The sequence below is a fragment of the Aethina tumida genome, chromosome 1 (assembly GCF_024364675.1).
Source record: "Aethina tumida isolate Nest 87 chromosome 1, icAetTumi1.1, whole genome shotgun sequence".
Taxonomy (NCBI): Eukaryota; Metazoa; Arthropoda; class Insecta; order Coleoptera; family Nitidulidae; genus Aethina; species Aethina tumida.
The window spans coordinates 16,327,946-16,349,838 of NC_065435.1; the positions used below are offsets into that span (position 1 = coordinate 16,327,946).

At 30.9% G+C, this 21,893-nt stretch overlaps 7 protein-coding genes across 9 annotated transcripts in view; 3 read left to right on the top strand and 4 right to left on the bottom strand.

The window, feature by feature from the left end:
- LOC109599632 (probable G-protein coupled receptor 158) overlaps window positions 1-3,412 on the top strand; it is an 82,295-nt gene extending 78,883 nt beyond the window's left edge. The window contains exon 9 of the mRNA XM_049961865.1: window positions 2,762-3,412. Within this exon, the coding sequence (XP_049817822.1) occupies window positions 2,762-3,412 (651 nt within the window). The remainder of the gene's footprint in view (window positions 1-2,761) is intronic.
- LOC109596146 (organic cation transporter protein-like) overlaps window positions 1-21,893 on the bottom strand; it is a 282,887-nt gene that overhangs the window by 258,027 nt on the left and 2,967 nt on the right. For 2 of the 3 annotated variants that reach the window (XM_049961754.1, XM_049961755.1), the window contains exon 5: window positions 20,592-21,843. In XM_049961754.1, the coding sequence (XP_049817711.1) occupies window positions 21,201-21,843 (643 nt within the window). In that variant the 3' untranslated portion in view covers window positions 20,592-21,200. Of the gene's footprint in view, window positions 1-20,591; window positions 21,844-21,893 lie in introns of those variants that run through there. The other variant, XR_007547074.1, reaches the window with a different exon arrangement.
- On the bottom strand, window positions 4,463-5,415 carry LOC126264318 (uncharacterized). Its single transcript, XM_049961756.1, has 3 exons — window positions 5,350-5,415; window positions 5,126-5,291; window positions 4,463-5,075 (listed from the first exon to the last, which is right to left on the bottom strand). Coding segments are annotated over exons 2-3 (408 nt in total). The 5' UTR covers window positions 5,128-5,291; window positions 5,350-5,415; the 3' UTR covers window positions 4,463-4,669.
- On the bottom strand, window positions 6,543-12,159 carry LOC109603238 (contactin-like). Its single transcript, XM_020019754.2, has 9 exons — window positions 12,036-12,159; window positions 11,482-11,837; window positions 10,290-11,298; window positions 10,132-10,234; window positions 9,895-10,076; window positions 9,551-9,841; window positions 7,853-9,498; window positions 7,607-7,790; window positions 6,543-7,445 (listed from the first exon to the last, which is right to left on the bottom strand). Exons 2-9 carry the CDS (start codon window positions 11,833-11,835, stop codon window positions 7,333-7,335), a joined length of 3,882 nt encoding a protein of 1,293 aa, XP_019875313.1. The 5' UTR covers window positions 11,836-11,837; window positions 12,036-12,159; the 3' UTR covers window positions 6,543-7,332.
- On the top strand, window positions 12,346-13,139 carry LOC109603337 (steroid receptor RNA activator 1-like). Its single transcript, XM_020019860.2, has 2 exons — window positions 12,346-12,516; window positions 12,572-13,139. The coding sequence occupies exons 1-2, from the start codon at window positions 12,498-12,500 to the stop codon at window positions 13,072-13,074; spliced, it is 522 nt and encodes a 173-aa protein (XP_019875419.1). The 5' UTR covers window positions 12,346-12,497; the 3' UTR covers window positions 13,075-13,139.
- On the bottom strand, window positions 13,377-17,824 carry LOC109594098 (uncharacterized). Its single transcript, XM_049961757.1, has 6 exons — window positions 16,998-17,824; window positions 15,967-16,133; window positions 15,735-15,849; window positions 15,532-15,681; window positions 15,368-15,480; window positions 13,377-15,226 (listed from the first exon to the last, which is right to left on the bottom strand). Exons 1-6 carry the CDS (start codon window positions 17,395-17,397, stop codon window positions 15,002-15,004), a joined length of 1,170 nt encoding a protein of 389 aa, XP_049817714.1. The 5' UTR covers window positions 17,398-17,824; the 3' UTR covers window positions 13,377-15,001.
- LOC109595492 (UDP-xylose and UDP-N-acetylglucosamine transporter) lies at window positions 18,448-20,783 on the top strand. The gene is made up of 5 exons (XM_020010886.2): window positions 18,448-18,825; window positions 18,881-19,097; window positions 19,711-19,848; window positions 19,907-20,098; window positions 20,162-20,783. Exons 1-5 carry the CDS (start codon window positions 18,743-18,745, stop codon window positions 20,558-20,560), a joined length of 1,029 nt encoding a protein of 342 aa, XP_019866445.1. The 5' UTR covers window positions 18,448-18,742; the 3' UTR covers window positions 20,561-20,783.

Sequence of the window (21,893 nt, forward strand, 5' to 3'; positions counted from 1 at the left end):
ATATTATAGTTTCATGAATATTTTAAACCAAGAGTTTAAGGCCTTAATTATTTATTATTATTGTAGATAATTATCCAGCACTAAGTACATTATTAATTTGCAATATCTCAATTTAAGTGCTTCCTTAATACAGTGTAGCTTGAAATTAACGTTAGGTTAATAGTCCTTCATGGCGAAATATATTTTTCATTTTATGGTCGCATATCCGCTTAACCAACCAGCAGGATTTTATGTATTATAGACTTTTATTTTAGTAATTAAACTTTGCATTCGACCGTACATGTGAATTATTTCCTGTCGGCTTTTGAATTGTGATACCGACATTCATTTATAAAAGTGATTAAAAACTATTGAAAGTTATTCATGCTTTTATTTACTTTTAAACTGATTTGTAGCTCGTAAAAGCTCATAACTGTTTTTATTGCTTTTCAGAAACCACTTAAATAACTTAGTTTTGTGGAATATGCGTTTAAAGTTTTGAACATCGTTATGATTGAATCCGTCTTTTGCCTGCTCCAGATATTTAAGAATTTTAAAATTAAATTTTAAAATCATTTATAAGTTTTTTCATTGAGATTTATCATCTTTCAATTAAAAATTATAACAAAATGTTAATTAAACTTGGAAGTATTAGGGTCTACATCAAACAATCATATTTTATTAAAGACTTACGCTTGTTACGCAGAATCTGGTGCAGTGGTGTCTTTCAAAAAACAATACAATAGTTTTAGAAAACACGGAGGGTATTTCTCCCTTTGCATGCAGTGAAGTGAACTAATGAAGGCAGAGCAACTTCTGTCCCACACATTAATTAGATTTACAATAGCTTGTGGTATTCGCAATCCTTTAAATTAATTTCCTGCATTGCACATTGTCAAGCAATTCATACATGTGTTTCCATAGGATCCTTTTTTAGGCTTAATACATGCGATTTAGAGTCCCGTTTTTGTCCACGCAAAGAACTTACTTAACTGTTCAACACTATCTAACTTGCTGAATGTCGTATAAATCAACAATTTGGTTTTCCTGTTTTCTAGCAGGGAAAAACTTTGTTGGGTCGTCAGATGAAACTTTCGTATTCTATTTGTGCATCAATACGTTTATTATTATTATTATTATTACTGACGTCGAAACTAAAAACTGATTGATAGTTTTATGGAAAGTCTTATAAACATAAAAGCACAGAAAAAATATTTTGTGATATTATATGCTGTGGTGGTTAGAGAAATATCACAAAATTTGAAATTAAACATTTTATAAGATATTTCATAAAAGAATTTAATTCAACATTTTCAATTCCAATTTCAATATTTCTGTATTTATCATAAAGTCAAGACACGAATAATAAATTCTTATCAGCTTATTAATAAATTAAATTCTTGATAGTACAATAATAGAAAACGAAATTAAAACCAACATACTTAATTCGAGACAGGATTGTCAATACTAATGATTAAATGTTTAACTGAATTTCAGTTGAACAAGGATTGTCTGGGATTCGACAATGTTTGTCTTAAACTTGTTCCTAAGATAAAAAGCTTATTTCTACATCAACTGATATAATCAGTGCAAATTTAACTTTATCGATAATTGATGGATCAATTTAAATGTTTTCTTCATACTCTCCCCCAAAATATATTGGATATTTTCGTAAGTAGATTAAACTTCTTGTGCTTCTAATGTTGTTGATTCTTGTTTTTACTATTTTAATCAATTTCACAGATTCAGAAAGTTCTAAACTTCGTAGTTCCAGTTTAATGCTAAATTCTAAATCTCGAGACAGTGTCACAATATTATTTAATTTAATTTTGCAATTACTATTAAATTATCGGGAAAGTAGTCCAGGATTTCTTTCAGAACTTTTAAATTGTTTGCACAAAAATGAGCAGCAGTGATTTGGTAAATATTTTTTGTCACAACGTTTATTAATAATTGTAAAAAGTTTTCAGATTTTGTGCAGCTTAACACATGTTTTGTTAAAAATATCATTAATAAACCTTTTAATTGTCACATGTTTTGCTGATGGAATATTAATCTAAACTTTCTTGTCCTGTATCCTTAGAAATTAAAACAAACGAATAATTATTACTTAATAGACATGTTTTATTGTGAGATATCTAAAATATGGTAAATAACAATTTGTGTTAAAATTATGAAAGCAAAAAAACAAATTTTATTCATTTTTTTATAAAATACACTGCCGATGTCGAAATCAAGTTCGAGATAATTCTTTATCCTCAGTAATACCAGTGAATTTGCCTTTGGCATGTCAATTAACGTCAACTACCACGATCGAAATGTAGAACAAAGCTCTCTGTTACAGCATCGTCATTCTGTTTAACTGGGACCTCCACAGTTTATTTAGATACTAGCACTGTAATCTGCCCTTACACCAGTGGAAAGCATCAATCTCAAATCCCAGACACAAATATAGATTTTATTAACGAAACTTCCTGAAAAAGTATACAATTCTATTTCAGTTTGAAAGCAATATGCTTACAAATATATAAATATGTAAAATATCTGTTTAGTTGGTTGAGTTTGTTCCTCCATTTTCAATTCATCCACCTTGGTACTTAATTGTTCCTGTAATTTACTTACTGTATTGAATATTGTATCCTTTTAGCTTGTGTCTCTAACTCGATTAACAGGTTCCTCATCTCCTCCTTTCTAAGAAGCCATACACGTGTCCATAGTTTTCAGTTCTGTTCAGTTCTAACTAAATAACACATGAAACTCTCATTGCTTTCTTCTCTTTCAGGCATTTTTGGTGTTCAAAAACCACGACTCAAGCGAAGACAGCTCCGGAATGATGTCCAAGACCCCAACGTCCAAATTCATCAAAGCCCGCTCTGGCAATTCCCAATACACGAGCACAAACTCGTCAATGGGAGGACTCGATTATTCCAAATACACCGAACAAGACGTCCAAGAAGAATTCCTAAGACTCTACACCCAACTGGAAGTGCTCAAAGAGAAGAACATGAGAATGGGCAACCGTCACTTGGCATCGAAAATAACTGCGATGCAAGACGCAGCCAGGAGCCACGATCAACCGGAAAGAACGCTGTCGAAAATAAACAACACCCTGTGCGTTGTACCGGAACAAACCGTCAACGATATCATTTTGGAAGAGCCTCCGGTTAAAACCAAACGACAGAGCGTCTCCTTTGCATCCGAAACCGAAACCAACAACGACGCTGGCAGCAACATGAACAAAGAGAAAGTGCTCGAAGAAATTGCTAGTAGCAGCAAAGATGCTTCAATAGAGCTGACGACCAAAGAAGACAGAAATGAAAGTCCTTCTGTAGATCGTAATGGGAAGTATCTTAAGTCGGGACATGCAAGGACGCATGCGATTGTTATTAATTTAGATGATAAGAGTAGATTTACCGAAGAAGTTACCGTTTAAGTACTTGTTAAGTGAAACCAGTTATGATCATCTCTCATGTGAGACAACTTGAGCCCCGTTGTCTAATATGAAAAATGTCTTGGCTGGTTATATGCTCAATATATAAATATAGGAGCAACTTTGGAGCTTAACTATTGCTCATTTATTGAGTTACTGCTTGTGTAAAAAAACAGTTGGGTTTCCAACTTCCATATCATATGTCACAATTTTACCAAACTTTTAATAACGAATAACATAAGAGCAGTCAATGTGATGTGTTAAATTGATTTTTTGATGTGTTCTATGGTACTATTAAAGACATTAAATAGCTATAATATTGGAATAATTTGAAAAACCTTGATTCAAAGGGAAATAATATGTTAGTATTAATAATAAAATTAGTGCTTTATAAACATTTCGCACTAAATATCTTTATTTGTTACGCTTATATTCTGTCTACCAATATTTTATTGTAAATTTTTAAACTCAAATATTGGATGATAATATTTGTGAAGATACATGCATATACGTATTTGTGAAGTATGCATTGTACAAAAAAATATCTTTATATTTGTAAATATCAAGTTAAATAAATAAAATAATGTTAATTAGTGTAAACTACATATCTCTATCTTTATCACTTGTCATCATGTTTTATACCTACGTCTTTCCTAAAGGTTATAAGTGTTAAAATGTATATAAATTATGTGTAATATATGATAAGAAAAATATGTAATACATAACTACTAAAACTGGGTTACCATGTTTTGGCAATTACACATCAATTTTTGAATTGTATTATATATGTATTAATCTAATTGTTGTGTAATTTTCATTGTTAATAAAATTTAAAATGTGCAAATGTTTGTTTTATTTCATACATTTTCCAGTTAAAATAAACTCAAATAAAGACATTTTAAGATGCATAAAATAGGGTAAGAACTCATGTAATAATTATACAAGTTCATTCGTACTCCATCGCCCAAGAGTTTGCGCTTCGAAAATTTTAAACGGAAATAAGGGTCGATTATACCTAATTTTAAGGGCCATAAAATGATTGTAAGACAATGAGTTTTGTATTTATTTATTAACCAATATCCACACAATTTATGAATTGATATACAATATAAAATAATAATACAATACAGATAATATTTAAATCAGAAAAATATCAGCAACTGTCGGGAACATAAAAGTGCATACAGACTTCTAGTTATCGCTCGTGCTACTCCCCTCGAATCAGTGAAGTGGTTAATTGATTGAGAAAGTTTTTTCATACTATACAATGCCCGATCTCGTTAACTCGAGCTTTCTTCGATTTTCTAACTTGTTATACTTGTCTCTCCAGTGGTTAAGTGACACTTTTAGTTTTTCTATTTCACTTTTAGAAGCGCTTTCTTTTTCTTCATTTTCTTGTTTTATTTTAGAAATTTTAATATATAACATTTTTCTGTCGGCTCTTAATTTATCTATTAAGTCTTCTTTCATTTTAAGTTCGCTTTGATTTTGTTTTAATAATGCCTTGTATTTTTTATACAACTCACTTGATTTATTGTCGGTAATATTTACAACTTTATTTGTTTTAATTTTTGATTGCAGTTTACTTGCTTCCTCAGATAGGACTGCCTTTATTTCATGGAACTGCTTCATTTCATCAAAGAGGCTTTCTCTATAATATTCCAGCCTAAAAATAAATACTATTACTAAAAATTATACAATGATTCAATAACTTACATTTCTTCGAATAGAACAAGTTTTGAAGAGAAATCGTTTTCTTTTTGTAACAGGGCCGCATCGAATCTCCTATACTGTTCACCCCAGGAGTTCAATACATCATCATACTTACGTAAAGCATGTTTGAGATGATAAACAATTTCATGTTTATCATCTTTCTCAGTTTCTGAAGCATTTAACTAATTTATATAGTTAACATAAATGAAATTCTTGTAAATACTTACCTACCTGTGCCAGTAATAGTTTAAGATAATTTGCGAGAGTTGAGGTGCTGTTTTCAATTAATTTAGTATTTCGATTCGCTATTTTTTTCTCCGCATCAATAATATTTTCTTCTTGTTTGCGTAATTCCTTCAACAACTGAATATTTTTTAAACTTAATTCATTGAACCTAAAGTATTTTTTTAGTATAAAATTATTACAAAACAATAATTTAATACATACCAGTCGATTCTTTTATTTTCCATTAACAAATGTAAATGGCAATTTTTGCAACTGTTATTAGACATTGTGAAGTAAGTATACGAATTAACTTTTCAAATAAATAGGGAAGTGTTGCTTAGTTACCAAAATATTTTTTGAAATAGCTGGGGTCATCTGCTGGTGAATATAGGAAACGTAATACGTGGAAAGCAGAGTTCTACGTAACCTTATTAAAGTCATCTGAAAGCACTCATGAAACTGAAAGTTTCAGTATGAAACTTCAACGACAGATATTAAAGGCAACTTTCAAAGAACAGTACCCTTCAAATTACAGAGTTGACTCATAATTGACATTACGTTGATTTAATTTGTAGATTGAGAAAACATAAATTTTATAGGGTGAAATTTTCTGTAGAATTCAAATATTATTTTTTTTTAATCAGTTTCCTTTCTGAAATATTTGTAATGTTACATATTGGTCCCTGAAACCAGATGTGAATTTTATTAAATTATAGAAGAATATTATACGAATTATTCACATCTGATATCAAACATTGAATAAATAAGGGTTTCTTCAATTAATTTATTAATTATGAGTTTATGGAAAATGAAAAAAGGTTTTAATGTAAAATTCTTATAGCAATTGAAACTGGACTTGAACTACTAGAACACTATGGCCTATACCTAAACCCAATAGTTTTTTAAGATATCTATTACTTTTCAAAAATTTTGACAGATTAATGGTTGCAACAAAAATGTCTGTAAAACCTTCAATTTTGATGCTGAAGAGTTCATTTTTGGCATACATGTTAACTAAGGATCCTCCATCCATAAGGAGCCATTATTATTACTGTCAAAACTAATACAGGGTGTTCGTTATTTACATTTTCCAACAATTACAAATTTCTCTTGTGTTTTAATTCGACCTCATAGTCCTCCTTAGGTTTCTTATAATATTCACCAATACAATAATAATAATAAATATACTAATAAATTAGTGTAAAAATTTTATTGAAAAAGGTAAATATAAAAAATATTTAATATAACTTCAACATTTCACGATGAAGCAAAATAAAAACAGATTAAATGCATTCATAACTATACATACGAAGTTTTAACTGCAGTCTATAATTTTGATGTATATAGATAAATTTATTTATGTACAGGTACTATATTTTGCTTCATTGTAGATGATAAGGCATGCAATACATTAGACTAAATCGATTTTGTTTAATGTTTGTACTTTGTTGGCTAACAGTGCGTCAGAATTATTTAAACTGTGCAAAATTTTACAATACATTTTTAGTGCGGAATTTCAGAATTCAAACGTATCAATAAGATAATTCGAACATTTGAATAAAATTTCGGTCATTTCAATAGTTGCGTAATAAAAAGATTTTTATTTTTCAACAATTTTAAATAAAATTAATTTTTTATTACGAATTATAATTAAACATCTTAAATGATGTATAAATTCTATATAATTTGAGTATGAAAATTCAAATACTTTAATATTCAAATATGTATTCAAAAGTATTTGAATATTCAATAAATATTCGAATGCCAAGCTCTAATATTTAGTACCATGATGCAGTGCCTCCAAAACTTAAACATTATATATAAATGGACGGATTTTAATAACACATTTTGTAATACTATTTCTAATTAGCTATGCTATTATGTACGAATCTAAAAACTTATATACACAATACTTTTGTACAATACTATAAAGACGGATCGGAAAAATATTGCATTAAAAAATAAAATAATGATATGAGATTAATTTAAATCACATTTATGTTTATGTTATTGTATATACTAAGGCAAATTGTAACGATTAGTACTAAGAAACTCATGGCAGAACCTTCACTTCCACTCCTGTAATTTTTTGGATCACCTTAAAAAATAATAAATTGTCAAAACAACTGTATTCGTGTTTCACCATTTTATAATAATTAAAATTAGGTAAAATATACTTACCCATTATCACCATTAATAAAGAACGATAAAAAACCGAAAGAAAAAAACATAGAAATTAATTAAATTTGACCAACTCACCCATTTGGAATGTGAGCTCTGGTGAACTCATCCTTCCATCGCCACCATTAGAAAAGGCGAGGACACGAAGTTTGTATGCTTTTCCCGGAGACAAATTGTGCACGTATCCTTCTAATTTACCACCAAATGGTATAATTGTGTCGTTCGCAGTACTCAAGTCTTGATCCATTTCCCAAACACGAATCTATAATAATAATAATCCAAAACAATGAATTCACGATTGTAAAACCTTGGTGTTTTTCTTACCTTGTATCCTTGCAGTGGTTCTTCCTCCAACGATGGTTGAACGTAACGCCACACAACTTTGAGAGTAGAAGGGTCCTTCGCATAAATATGCACGGACGACGGCGGTTTTTGAGGTGCCTTCCTGTACGTCCTTTCTAAGTACCTTTCACTCTCGGGACCTTCTCCAGCTGCATTGTAGGCCATGACTTTGACGAAATAATAAGTGTCCGGCTGCAAACCAACAATAACAGCCCAAGGTCTGGTTGTTCTTGAAAGATAATAAACACTGTCTTGTTCATTGGAGTCTTTCTTCCAATACTTGAGCCTATGACCAATGAGTTTGCCCCGGATTTGTTCTCTTGTTTGCGAAATGGGCACCCAACTGACATTTAAAGCCGTCGAGTTGTAGGATCTTGCTACCACTAACTGTGGTGCTGCTTGAGGCATGTCTTCAGCAGAATAAATGATAATCTCATGGCTAATGGGGCCTGGACCAATGTCGTTTATTGCTTGAACTTTTACCACGTATTCAGTGTAATAAAACTCCATGGGGATGTGGACTACAGCTTTTCCAATATTGCCAAACTCTTTTAACGTTTTGCTTTGGAATTCCGTCTCATAATCCTTACGTTTCCAGTATATCTTATAGTGAATACCGTTTCCGTTTTGTTCGTCGGGTCTAAGTGGTGTCCATGTGATGGTAAGATCCCCAATCTTTCCGCCTCCACCTCCAATATTTCTTGGTGCAATGTAGGGTCTGTCAGCAGGTGTTGATTGCCGTGGACTTGGAGCTGACGGTGGACCAACGCCCAAAGCATTAATAGCTGCTACTCTAAACTCGTAAACGGACCAAGGAGTTAACCAGTTACTGTTTGTATTCTCTATCGTGGTTTCCTTCCTTCCCGTGTACCTGTCAATTTCCCTGGCATCAATTCCTTCGGAAATGTTCACCCATGTGCTGTTCCACAGTGTTCTACCACTGATTGTGTACAATTGAATTGGAGAACCGTGATTAGCACCGTCAGTCCATCTGATTGTGGCAGAATTCTTTTGTATACTAACGATTTGGACGCCTCCCGGAGGTCCTGGTGGCCCTTCAACGATCAAGTCCGACTTCGAAAAGATTCTGCCAACAGCTGATTTTACTACACACTTGTATTCTCCTGCATCTGAGAAGGTAGCGTTGATTATCCTCAAATAACCACCATCCACCTTTAGTCTGTTGTAAGAATTTTTAACGTCTATATCCCTGATCGTCATTCCATTGTGAGTCCAAATGTATGCAACGTCTAACATCTCATCAGTGACCGCATAACAACGTAAATCGATGTTGGCGCCCACGTTCGCCACGATTCTCGGATTAAGTTGTTCAATAAGTCGAGGGCCGCGTAATACAATCAGTCTTCCTTTTGACTCGTCCACACCCAATTCGTTCGTTGCCCGACAAGTGTAAACACCTTCGTCGTCTCGTGATACCGGACTAATTAACAGGTTACCGTTCTCGTATATTTTTCTGTGTCCTCCCGGCCCTATCTGATTTCCATCCTTGAGCCAGATGAATTTGGGCCGAGGTGCAGCTTCTGGATTACATTTTAAAGTGACGTTACCTTGTTCTGCAGCATACGTTTCAGACTCCAATGGTCGTTTCTTGAACGAGGGTTTAAATGCTGAAATACAATAAATGAATAACTGTTTCAGATTTATTAGGTACTATTTTACCTAATACTCGTAATTGGGCGGAAGAATATGTGGTTTTTAAAGTATTGGAAGCCCTACATTGATACATTCCTGGGTCTCTTTCATCGTCCAAATAGTTAATTGTTAAAACATTGTCTTGAATTTTAATTCTAGCTGCGTCTTCAGGTTCAAGATATCCCATTACCAATTGACGTCCGTTCTTCCACCACGTATAATTTACATCGGGGATGCCGAAAGCTTCGCAGGTCCAAACCAGCTGACTTTTTTTGTCTATGTGTTTGTCAGTCAGTGGAATGGTGAAATTTGGTTCAGCTAAACAAATATATTTTGTTATAAAAGTAGTTTAAAAAAATGTTGTGGGGTACCTTGAATGTTTAAGACAACGCTGTGTTCAGTACTTGCGCGGTCGTTGTATGCTCTGCATATGTATTCACCTTCATCTTCAACTCGTACCTTAGGTATAATCAACACCCTATTAAAACTAGTTAAATAGGCATGTTTTGGGAGTTGTCCATCTTTTCTAGTCCAATTGTAACTTGGCACAGGGCTGAGATAAAGTAAAATTATTAAAAATAAACCGTTTTTTTTTTTGAAAAACTTACTATCCAAATGCCACACATTCTAGTCTCACATCCTTTCCAGCTGTGGGAGCTTCTGGAAAGGCCTTAGGGAAATTATTAGGGAACTTCAGCTGTTGATAGTTGGCTAAAATTATAAAATTAACAATAAAAAAGGATCAATAAATATTTCAAATACTTACAGTGAGGATTCACTCTCAATGGGAAAAATGGACCATTCCTACCAGATTCTGAAAAATCAGACTGGACACTACAACTGTAATTAGCCCTGTCAATAGTTTCTAAAGCTGAGAAATATAAAGCTCCATCATTTGAAACGAAAACTCTTTTATCTTCTTCGACGAAATTTGGAAAATAGTCCCTGGACCAGGAATATTTTACTGAAGGGAAGTGATTTGGGGGATCACAATAGATTGATTTACCCCAATTTTGATCACCTGTCTCAGGAGAGCGCTTCAGTACGAATTCGAGGATGAAACCAAAATTCAACTGAACACTTTCGGAAATTATTGTGCCAAATCGGTTTGATGCTTTGCAATGGTATGTTGCATGATCCAATTTTTGCTGGGGATTATTTATAATCAACATTCCTCCACTTATTGTGTAACGGTCGTCAACCAAGGGATCTATTTTCCTTGCAACCAGTCTATCATTTTCATAATTCTCCCTGAACCACTCATAAGTGGGTGTGGGATAACCACCAGCTAAACAACTTAAGCTAATATCATTGTACAAATTCCTTTTAGATGTATCAAAAGTGGCATCAACTGGTTGTTTAATGAAATAAGGCCCTCTCGGAATTCTATCTGGATTTTGAATATCAATACCATACGTGTAGCTCCTCTCATCAGTAACCAATCTTTGTACAGCCTGTATGTGAGCCTCACAAATAAATAATAAAGGCTCATCTCCTCTAACTGGTTGGAATGCCCAGTGCATGAGGTTCCTAGAGAAATTATATGCCAAATAATCTTTGCCATATGGGTCCTGCACTGGCAAGATGGCATTTTCAATATTTATGAATGGTTTACCATCTGGATTTGTGTAAAAGCTTCCACTTTGTTGGTTTGCACCAATGTACCATCTACGACGCTGGGGATCAATCCAATTTAAGTGGTGGATAAGAAAACCATGCTCTTCTGGGGATGATATTGACACGAGGTCGCATCCACTAATATCCGCCGAAAATGTCTAAAAATTTTTTAGTACTTAAAAACGTCTCTTGTTATTTAAAATCTTATTTATCATAATTTTTAGACAAAGTTTAATAATGTATTTTGATATTAATACTAAATTGACTACATTAGCACAATTCTTGACAACAAACACCTACTCATAATTAAGTTTTAATTTAGCAAATTTAAAATCACCAACCTGACAGATCCTCTTTGCTTCATTATATGCCTTTAAGGGTGATTTAATGAATCTGTAGCATGAATCTTGGAATTGGTACCAATGTTCTGGGCACTTTAAATCTTCATAGTAACCACTGCTTCCTACATATGTATTGGTGTTATAATTCACAGTATTGTACATATTAAAATTAGGATTTGTGGGGTATCCATTGGGATTTGTAGGGTATCCATTGGGATTTTGATTGTAATTGTTCGGGTTAAAATTATTCACTGGGTCATTTGGTCCATACTCATTTGGTTGGTAATTGTTTGTATTTTGAATTTCCTGTGCTAATCCCAGTACACAGTACTGGAGAAGAAATACAAACCACATGTCTAAAAAACAACATATTTATTGTAAAAGCAAATATTAAATATATACAACTATATTTATTTGTTAAAAACTTAAGAAACATGAGTGATGAATATTGAATGGGAGTGGCATATTCAGTCAGTTACTCAGCCTAATTTAAAATCACAACACTAAACACTCGCGATTTATATACGAAACTGTTATCTACTTATCTTACTTACCTAATACATAAAATTAAAATCGTAGATAAAAAATAATCTGAGCGTCAGATAAAAAACATTATTCAGACCCAGTCGCGTTCACTGTTTGACTTTGTCGTAACGTAGTTACAAACACACTACGCACACTACCTCACAGATCCAAAGAAATTCCCCTATGCAGATTAAACACTACCTGACGGTAGTGAATCACTCGGAGATATTTTTTGAAGTGCGTTAAAAACAGAGATCTGTACTTCTGTGTTTACATTGTTATTTCGTCAATTGTTTACATATAAATTTGACAGTTTAAACACATAGTAGTATACAATCCCATTCATCGAAGACAGATTGGTGATTTATTGAATGAAATTGACCTTAACCAGATTATTTGGAAACGTCGATTTCATTTTAGAGGGAAGAAGAAGAATGTAGGTTATGAGCACTGTTGACAACTGGATATAAACAATAATTATATCAGAAACAATGAGTAAAGAAAAAAAAGGTAACGTTTAGTTTTCGATAAATAGAACAAAAAGAACTAATATAATTCCTTTTAGTTGATCCCGGTTGGAATGATCCTCCAATGTTAAATTACAGCCCTTCAAATCCACCTCCGAAATCGCGTATAACAAACAAACGGGTGGCATTTCCATTAAATAGTCAATCTGCGGCCCCTCTGGATCCTTCGAAGCCCCCGACTTTACCTCCATTAGTTCCTCCTGTAAAACCATTACAACCAACAACTCCACCATCTGGCTCAAATGCTGAAAGTTTTGACATATTGCAAAATGAATTTGCTTCAACGTCTGAAAGTCTAAATAACCTGTTAACTGGTGTAAATAATGAAGATGTTAAGCAGAGGATTGAGCTAATGAAAAATATGTGGCAAAATGGGAAATTTACTCAAAGTGTTCAAAAGACAATACATGAGTTAGTCCAGAGTATATGTGACAAAGATGTGAATAAAGCTAATGAATTACAATTAAAATTAATGATGGAATCTTCAGCAGAATGTGGTACTTGGATGACTGCTTTTCGGCACTTGATAACCAACCAATAAAGTAAAAATTTTTAATTTATGTTGTATATAATAAATATTTGTTTTAATAAACCACATTCTATTTATTTCTTTTTCTCAATATTAAAAATTATAAAGAAATTGTTCCTGAAAGGAATTTATGTCGTTATTTAATGAAATATTTGGTAATAAAAAATAAGCATCTCCCTGAAATAATTATTATTTTAATTTTAAATTCCACTTATCCAGTTAATTATTTATTTCAAAGTTGAACGGAGTTAATACTCAAATCAAAGAATGTTGCTCACTGTGTCTTTGATGTAAGGAAAAAATAAAACAAAACGCATATCTAATCATTTTATTGCTTTGTGCTAATTTACTTGTATTTATAGAATTCTTGTGCCCACTGGTCCTATATATATATGTATACTTACAAGCTGGCATTTTGCAGTATAAAGCTTTAAAAAGATTAACAATTTTAAAGATATGTATGCAAGGACTTATATAAATTTGTATACATATTTTGTGTATATATTTACTAATTATAACTTTAGTTAACTGTCCCTAGCTCTATAATAATTTTTAGATATAACAAGTCTATATTATTATAAACATCATGCATCATCTATTTTAATATATAAAAATGTATATAATAATATAAATATTAATTCAATTTTTACAATCTACGTATCTAAAAAAACATGATTTTATATACATGTGAAATGAATCATAGTTGGAGTTAAATCAATTTAATAAAACCTAATGTGAACGGCTTTTATGGCATTACCTAATCTATGAATATATAAAAATGTCAGAAATTTAACAGTATTCAATGCAAGAAATAAATTGTTTTTGTAAACTTGTTATTGAAACCATAATTCATTTCACAAAAAAATATGCTAATCATTTATCAGGCTGTAATTAAGATGTATTTAAGCCAATCACAATCTGACATATGAAGCTGTAACAATGTTATATAATTTATGAACAATAAATATATGTATTTCGAAATTATGATATGTTATTAGATTTTGGATCACCTAGCCTAGCCATATGTGCCTATATTGACAAAGGTTGAGGTATTTAAAGCTATCAAACCACATTGCTTAATATCTATTGGAGTCTTCTGATGCTTTAAAACCCACTAAGGCAATATAATTTTTGGTTTGGCAGTATGTATTTTCGCAAATGGCTGTTCATTCTGACACAGGCAAGATATCTACCAGTTAAAACTTAAGGACATACAAAATCATACATAGTTTAGGATTAATTTAATTATTTGTTTATTGTGATCACAGAACAACGTATTTTAACACTTTATTTTAACATGATGAAATATTTTTAATTAATAAACTGGTAGAAAACTTGTTCAGTCTTAAATCCATTTAAATACATTTTATTAGGTAACTTCATATAGTTATTTCTTGTGATAATCAAGAAATATCGATGTTTATGGAGCTGACAACCCCAATTTTCATGACTATATCTAATTATTTTTTTTATTAATCGTTTACGAAAAGAGAAGCAAATAGATGAGATAGGCAGAATATTCTAAAACATAAAGAACAATGCAGCACAAGCTCAATCAGTGAGTGTTAATTATTATAATGTCATAAAACATTATTTCTTTATGATCGAACTTGTACTCTTGCAAATAATTTATAGTACCATAAATCAGCAAGTTATTGTCATTTTGAGGTTGTTTAAAACTTTTACACTAAATATGAATTTAAAAAATACGTCTAATAAATAACATTGTTGCATGTAACATATGCAATTGATTTTAAAATTAAATAACTAATCAAAAAAAGTGAATTTGACTTAACAAATAACAAGTATACAACAATGTATAAAGATATCACATAGATTTTAGAATTTCATTTTAGAAAGGTGCACTTGTGTAAAAATATTGCTGTTTATATACTTGTGCACGTGGCGTGTATTTTTAAAAAAGAAAAGTTTAAATAAGTCATACAATAACACTACGTCTATTAGATTTTTGGTCAGGGATGTATTGCTCTAGATCTTCAGGTTGTGCATTCAATGCTGAATAATCTACAGGGAACATAACAGATGACATTGTACTTGGAGGGGCACCCAAAATATATTGACCTGGGCCATTAGGATATCTACCTAATAAATAATTTGCAAAACACAGGCGATACGCTTTAAACAATAGGGGATGGTCACCATTCTAAAAAACACGTTAAGGGTTATATACAGTTGGTGATGTCCCAAATTGCTGTATCAATAAATCAATTCAGATGCAAACTAAATATTAATTAGTTTTATATTTATTAAACAATTTGGGACAAGTTGGTTTAATGCAACTTACCGATGTCATAGCTTGATACGCATGATCTAGAATTTCTCCCACTTTTACCGTATCTAAGCCTAGAACTGAAGAATAAAATGAACTAAGCTCATCTCTCGTTATTATTCCATTCCCTAAAAAACTTTTCTGTGATACTCAACAAACGTTTAAGACATTATTTATACCGCTTCTATTTATCACTTGAAACAATACTTTTACAAAGAATTGTAGCCAAATGGGAAAGTCTGATAGGTTTCTTGATCCACAAACTAATTCTGACCATTTGTGCAGCCATCCTTCTTTAGTTATGTAAGTTAGATCATTCACTTGAAAACCTATAAACATCATTAAGCATTCATTTTAAATGTTAATTTTTATATACGTTTACCCAATTTCTCATCATTAATATCATGTAAAAACGTTTCAATAAAACCACGTTCTACCTCACGTAAAATATTAAATTCAGGTGAATTTACAGACCAATCTGCAAAATGCCTAAGCCTCTGTATCCACGAAAGCATGTAAAAAATTGAAAAATACATTCCCAAGTACTTAGACAATGGGTGCGTTAACTTGAGGAGCTCCTTTTAGTCAAAAAATTATGCATAATGTCCACGTACCTCGATCAAAGTTTCAAAATCCTGTTCGCTAATTAAATTATCTTGGTCGTGGTCCAACAAACAAGTGAAGAAATGAGAAAATTTGCAATTTTGGACTGGTGTTAACTGATAACCTTCTTTGTCATCAGCTAATTCAGAGTCAATACTAAACCTATCCACCCAAGTAGCTAAAATAATTCAAAACAAATTTATTTTAATAAAATAAAATCTTGGGTCAAATTTTAAAGTAAAATTATGTTGTCAATTTTAAATTTTTACGACAATTTTCAGTTATTATTCAGAATGTAAACTCTAGTAATTGATTTCAATTTGTGGTATTTTTATTATCATAAGGTAAACTGACAATACTGTAAAAATGAATGAACACTTACACATAAATTATTCAATGGATTAGTAATCAATACCTAAATGTCCATTCAATGAATGCATTTACATACATGAACATACAAACAATGACTATAAAATTAAAATCAGTTTAACATACAACTAAATACAGCATAAATAATAATCCTAATTTTTATTTAATTAATATTAGTAAATTCAAGCAACCTTTTTTTAATTATAATAAGGCAAAAAATAATGTGTAAAAGAGTGATTTTCCTATATAACTAATATTGATTTAACGCGTGAATAAATTGTTACTTTATGTACTATCAAAATATTATTAAATCATTAGGTGGGTGTGTACATAACACAAATTATTAAAAAAAATAATTGTTCTGCCTGTATAATACTAAATATTAAAAGCTGTTTTTCACAGAATAATAATTAATTAATTAAAAACATTATTTTTAAAATATTGCATTGCATTAGATGATTTGATCTAAGCCTACATTCAATATTTTGGTTGCAAATTTAACATGAGTAATAAATTAAATATGTTTATACATATATAAAATGTTATATATTAACATGACACATGATAAATTTTACTATATTCAATGCAATAGAGTTAATTTTAAAAATATTAATAATGTGGGATTCCCCAATATCTAACAATTATGATGTAAATTTTGAGACAATAAACTTACTCCAAACATGTACACTCCATCCACAACTTTCAGTTTGGCTTTCCTCTTTTTCCATATCGATACCAGATTTTTTCATGGCGTTTTCAGCTTCAATTTCAGGGAGGGTCCTCCAACGTTTCAACAAATCCTTAGTCTTATCTTTTGTTCGGTCACATGCCTGTCGCCAGTTGGCTATGATTTTATGAGGCACTTTTAGAGAAGCATCTGGATGTACTTTCTGATTGTCATTATCATGGGAATTTTGTGTCTTAAATTGTATGGAGTTCTTTGCACTTCCACTGCCTGTGCTAGTTTTGTCTACGCTTTTTGTACTTTTTAGGCTAGTTTGAGATGTACCTAAGTCTTTAATGCTATTGTCTCTACTTGATTTACTTGTATCATCTACTGAACTATTATCCATAATTTTATTTTATTATTCTAACTAGTGAGCAATATGATTATCTAATTAAAATTAGACGGTGCTACATATTAGGTGACATACCTAATTTGATTTATATTTGATTTTACATAGCCTTAAAATGTCAAATATATCTTTTTTTATATAAATATTTCTTAGATTCATCTATGCGAAAACACTTTTTAATACAACTAAATCTTTACATTTTATGTCGGTTACTACTTGCTTTTTATTTTAAAAATATCGATACAAACAAATTTGTTTTGGGACCTATAATACAGTGTGTCTAAGGTTCAGTAAATGTTTTAGCAATTATATAACTAAATATTTACTTGACGTACCTGTCAATAACACATAGGCAATGACTTGGAATAAACTTTGCGCTTATTTTCACTATGTAACTGTTAGTATCCTGAATATTAAATTCTTGAACTAACATCATGTGCGTGACTTTAGAAACTGGCTAATTAAAAAATAATAAACGTTTTTATTTGAAATGATACGAATAAAGCCGATTAGGAACGAAGTTAAGTAACGTTCACAATGGCCACAGGCGTGTCGTCTAATAAGAATAAATATATGCAAGATCCTTAGTTGATTTTGGGTCTCCTTAAAAATTTAGTTGATTATTGTTTATTTTATGATTATAACTGATTTTATTTAACTTCTTCGATTAAATCAGCTTAAACTCAATTTAAAAATTGATTAAATAACTTATAAATATTTATTTTTTAATAAATTCCCTGTTTTGATTAACAAGATCATTAAATATATTATTTATTTGATCAACTGCTGTTTAGAACTAAAAAATGCCAACAAAATTTCATGAAAACGAAAACAATAACTTTGTAATATGTTGGTGAAAATAAGTAAAATATCATCTTACGATACCAGAATTAACTACGACACTGACAGCGCTAAATTTGTTCGGATAAAAACCGACTTGCCGAACACTATTTCGATACACATCCGTGAACATAACCATGGAAAAACCTAATATGATATGTACGGCGTATACAATTTCAAGGTTACGTTAAATTTTGTGGTTATCTACAAACTTGGCGGAATAATTGATAATCATATGAGGCTAAAACCCATAAATGCAAATGTCCACACTAGTACTTGTGAGACTGATAAGACAATAAGCACGCAGACAGTTGCCATAGCTGATTCAATTTTATATTGTTATCAAATATCAAGAGTAATGTGTTTGTTTAGAAAATGACTTGTAATTTTAAATTGTAGATTGAGTGTTTAAATCATTAGTTACATGAACGGTCGCTGATTTCTGTTACTCGACTATGAGACTTGCTTCACATTGAACATCTCACATTTTAACATAATAAAAATGAATTCAAAGGCAGCACTTGCTATTTTTACAGTACTATTAGGTTGTGGCTTAAATAATGTTTTCCTAGAGTATATTATTAAGTAAGTATATTATAATTTATTATTATTATTCTTATTAATTATTTTTTAATTTTAGATTAGACCCTGGCAGTGGTCATTTAATAACATTCTTACAGTTTCTATTTATTGCAATACATGGCTTTATTTTTACCTCGAAATTTGGTACAGTGAAACCAAAGATAGCTCTTAAGGATTATATGATTTTGGTAACATTATTCTTTGTTACTAGTGTTGTTAATAATTGGGCATTTAATTTCAATATCCCTGTCCCATTACACATGATCTTCAGAGCGGTGAGTTTTTCTTAAAAATGTTTAATATTGTTATAAATATAAATTTATTGCAAAACCAAAGTAAAATTATTAATTATTAAGATTTGCATGATGACTGATTTTCAATTATAAATTTTATTGTTAATTGGAATAGTAGTAAATAGTAAAATTAATAATTATTGAAGTCTAAAGATAAATTTTTAATTAAACATGCATGTGTCGTTCTAATCCATTAGATACTATTCTAATTAGACTTTTAAAGATTAAAATATTACCTGGATAAAAATACATAACATGAGAGGTTATTGTCAATTATCAGTAATCACGTTCAATTATATATAATTAATTACATAATAATATGTAATTATAAATGTTTTACCAATAGTATCCAACAAGGAAAATCTTAAATACAATTTAAACTATGGTATCCTATTATTGACTTTTGAGTCATGGTAAATTAGGTTAAATGAAAATCCTTTAGCCATTTCACAAATATTTATTTTTCCTTGAATATATTCATAAAATAAAATGAATAATGATAAATAAATTTTAAATATAATTAAAACAATCAACTCATGTTACTCAGAAACAGAAGCATTTATTATATTATTTTGTTCTTATTTGATTTTTATAGGGATCCTTAATAGCAAATTTGATAATGGGTAAAATTATACTAAAAAAACAATACACTTTGGGCAAATATGTATCAGTATTAATGATTACAATAGGAATAATAATTTGTACATATTATTCAAGTCAAGGAAGTTCTAAGGTAAGATGTTCCTTTAATGGTCCTTTACATTAATTAAATATCATCAATAATTTTTCAGACATGTACTGACTGTGATATGGTTGTGAATAATACAGAGGCACCTGAAGAAGACCCCCACTATTTCTTCTGGTGGATCATAGGCATTTCTCTGTTGACTGGAGCTTTGCTTTTGTCCGCTCGAATGGGCATTTATCAAGAATCCTTGTACGCTAGACGTGGAAAACACCCCAATGAAGCTCTGTATTACACGGTAATTTATTTTTTATTTTAAAATTCGTTTATTGGGTAAATTTTAACATATTGGTTTTTTCAGCATTTGTATTCTTTGCCTGGATTCCTGCTCTATTCATCCAGCATTTGGGAACACATACAAATAGCCAACAACAGTGAAGCTTATGAGATTCCAATAGCACATTTTGCCATTCCCATTATTTGGGCTTATTTAATTTTAAATGTTGTGACTCAGTACTTATGTATTAGTAGTGTTTATGTATTGACAACAGAGTGCTCATCTCTGACAGTGACTTTAGTTATAACTTTGAGGAAATTCCTGTCTCTAATATTTTCCATAGTCTACTTCCAAAATCCATTTACCATTGCACATTGGTTTGGAACAGTTTTAGTATTTGTTGGTACGTTGCTTTTCGCTGAAGTGCCGACCAGGGTTATGCAAACTATGGCTTCAATTGATAAGAATAAAAAGAAAAATTGATTTTAAGAGTTAGACAAATAAGATCCATTAATATGGCAATACTTGTTGTACTTTTTATTGTTATTAATTATATTTACATGACAGTTTCAAAATGTTAATAATAGACGTACTAGTCTAGCTGACTTTGTCTTTACTGTTTCCTTTCTAGTCTGCTAATATTTTCAAATCACATAGAATACCTAACTTTATGAATATTTATTTTAAATAAACATTTTTAAATTTCTATATTGTTTTATTATTCCCTATTTATTATACAAGATAATTCACCTAACTTTTTATAAGTTTATGGAGAACAGAAAAAAATATTAATTTAAAATTTTTATAGCAACTATAGCTTGATTAAAACTATTTTTTCAATTTATTTTGTAGAAAATTTCATTTTTGATTTCGCCAGATTAAAATTAGGGAAAATGTTATGTAATATCACAGACACAAAAGAAAATCTAATTTTTAATGTTGTTTAACATTTTTAATTTAATCATTTAAATAATGTAAATATTTATTGGCTATAATCACAGAAGACAATGGAGTTACATAAACAGTAAAAATAAAACAGAATAAATTAACCCCTTTGATTACCATATTTTACTTATTTCAGTTTTATTTTAACTGTTCACAAAATTTTATAATAGTACACTAACTACATATATGAACTACCACACAAACCAGGATTTAATGCCGTTGTACTCGAAGTTAATTTTTTATTACCAAAATCAAAGTGAAACCATTTCTCACCTTCACCGAAGTTTTCACCATCCTGCAGCGAAACGGGAAGAGTTCTGTTTAATGTCTCTGGCAGGAAGAGACAAGCTATGGCACCCATAATGAGCAAAGCGGCGAGAATAACTTCCGGACTTGGCTTCCAAAAGTTAGTCATATACAAAATGTATGGGCTGAAGAAACTGGCTCCATAACCCACCACATGTATAAACGAAACACCTTGTCCCCTTACGACAGTTGGGATTAATTCAACAGCATACTGAGCTCCTGAATTATAAGTAATATTTATCGATAAACGTGCTATTATAGATAATATTAAAATGAGTGTCGGTGTTGGATCGACCAGAAAAATTTGGGCCATACTAGAACCGAACATACAGAGCGCGCTGACAAACAAGGAACCACTTGCCAAAGCCTTTCTACCTATTTTGTCCTGCAGGGTCGTGATCAATATACAAGCGGGAAAAATGGTGGAGGAGCCTAATGTGAAAACCACAAAAGGCGAATATCCTATTCCATTGACGTTCCTCGATATCGTATCGTAGCCTAACGTCATAACCATTCTAAAAATGTTTATATAAAAATATAATAATTTAAGAAAAGTACTTCAAGT

Bases quoted from the DNA above. Each gene is read 5' to 3' on its own strand.
- LOC109603238 (XM_020019754.2), bottom strand. From the start codon at position 11,835: ATGTGGTTTGTATTTCTTCTCCAGTACTGTGTACTGGGATTAGCACAG. The intron at 10,235-10,289 runs GTAAGTATTTGA...TTATAATTTTAG, and splicing joins ATTGAGAGTGAATCCTCACT to CCAACTATCAACAGCTGAAG. The intron at 10,077-10,131 runs GTAAGTTTTTCA...ACTTTATCTCAG, and splicing joins GAATGTGTGGCATTTGGATA to CCCTGTGCCAAGTTACAATT.
- LOC109594098 (XM_049961757.1), bottom strand. From the start codon at position 17,397: ATGGATAATAGTTCAGTAGATGATACAAGTAAATCAAGTAGAGACAAT. The intron at 15,682-15,734 runs GTAAACGTATAT...TGATGTTTATAG, and splicing joins TATTAATGATGAGAAATTGG to GTTTTCAAGTGAATGATCTA. The intron at 15,481-15,531 runs GTATAAATAATG...AAAGTTTTTTAG, and splicing joins TCAAGTGATAAATAGAAGCG to GGAATGGAATAATAACGAGA.
- LOC109595492 (XM_020010886.2), top strand. From the start codon at position 18,743: ATGAATTCAAAGGCAGCACTTGCTATTTTTACAGTACTATTAGGTTGT. The intron at 19,098-19,710 runs GTGAGTTTTTCT...TGATTTTTATAG, and splicing joins TACACATGATCTTCAGAGCG to GGATCCTTAATAGCAAATTT. The intron at 19,849-19,906 runs GTAAGATGTTCC...ATAATTTTTCAG, and splicing joins CAAGTCAAGGAAGTTCTAAG to ACATGTACTGACTGTGATAT.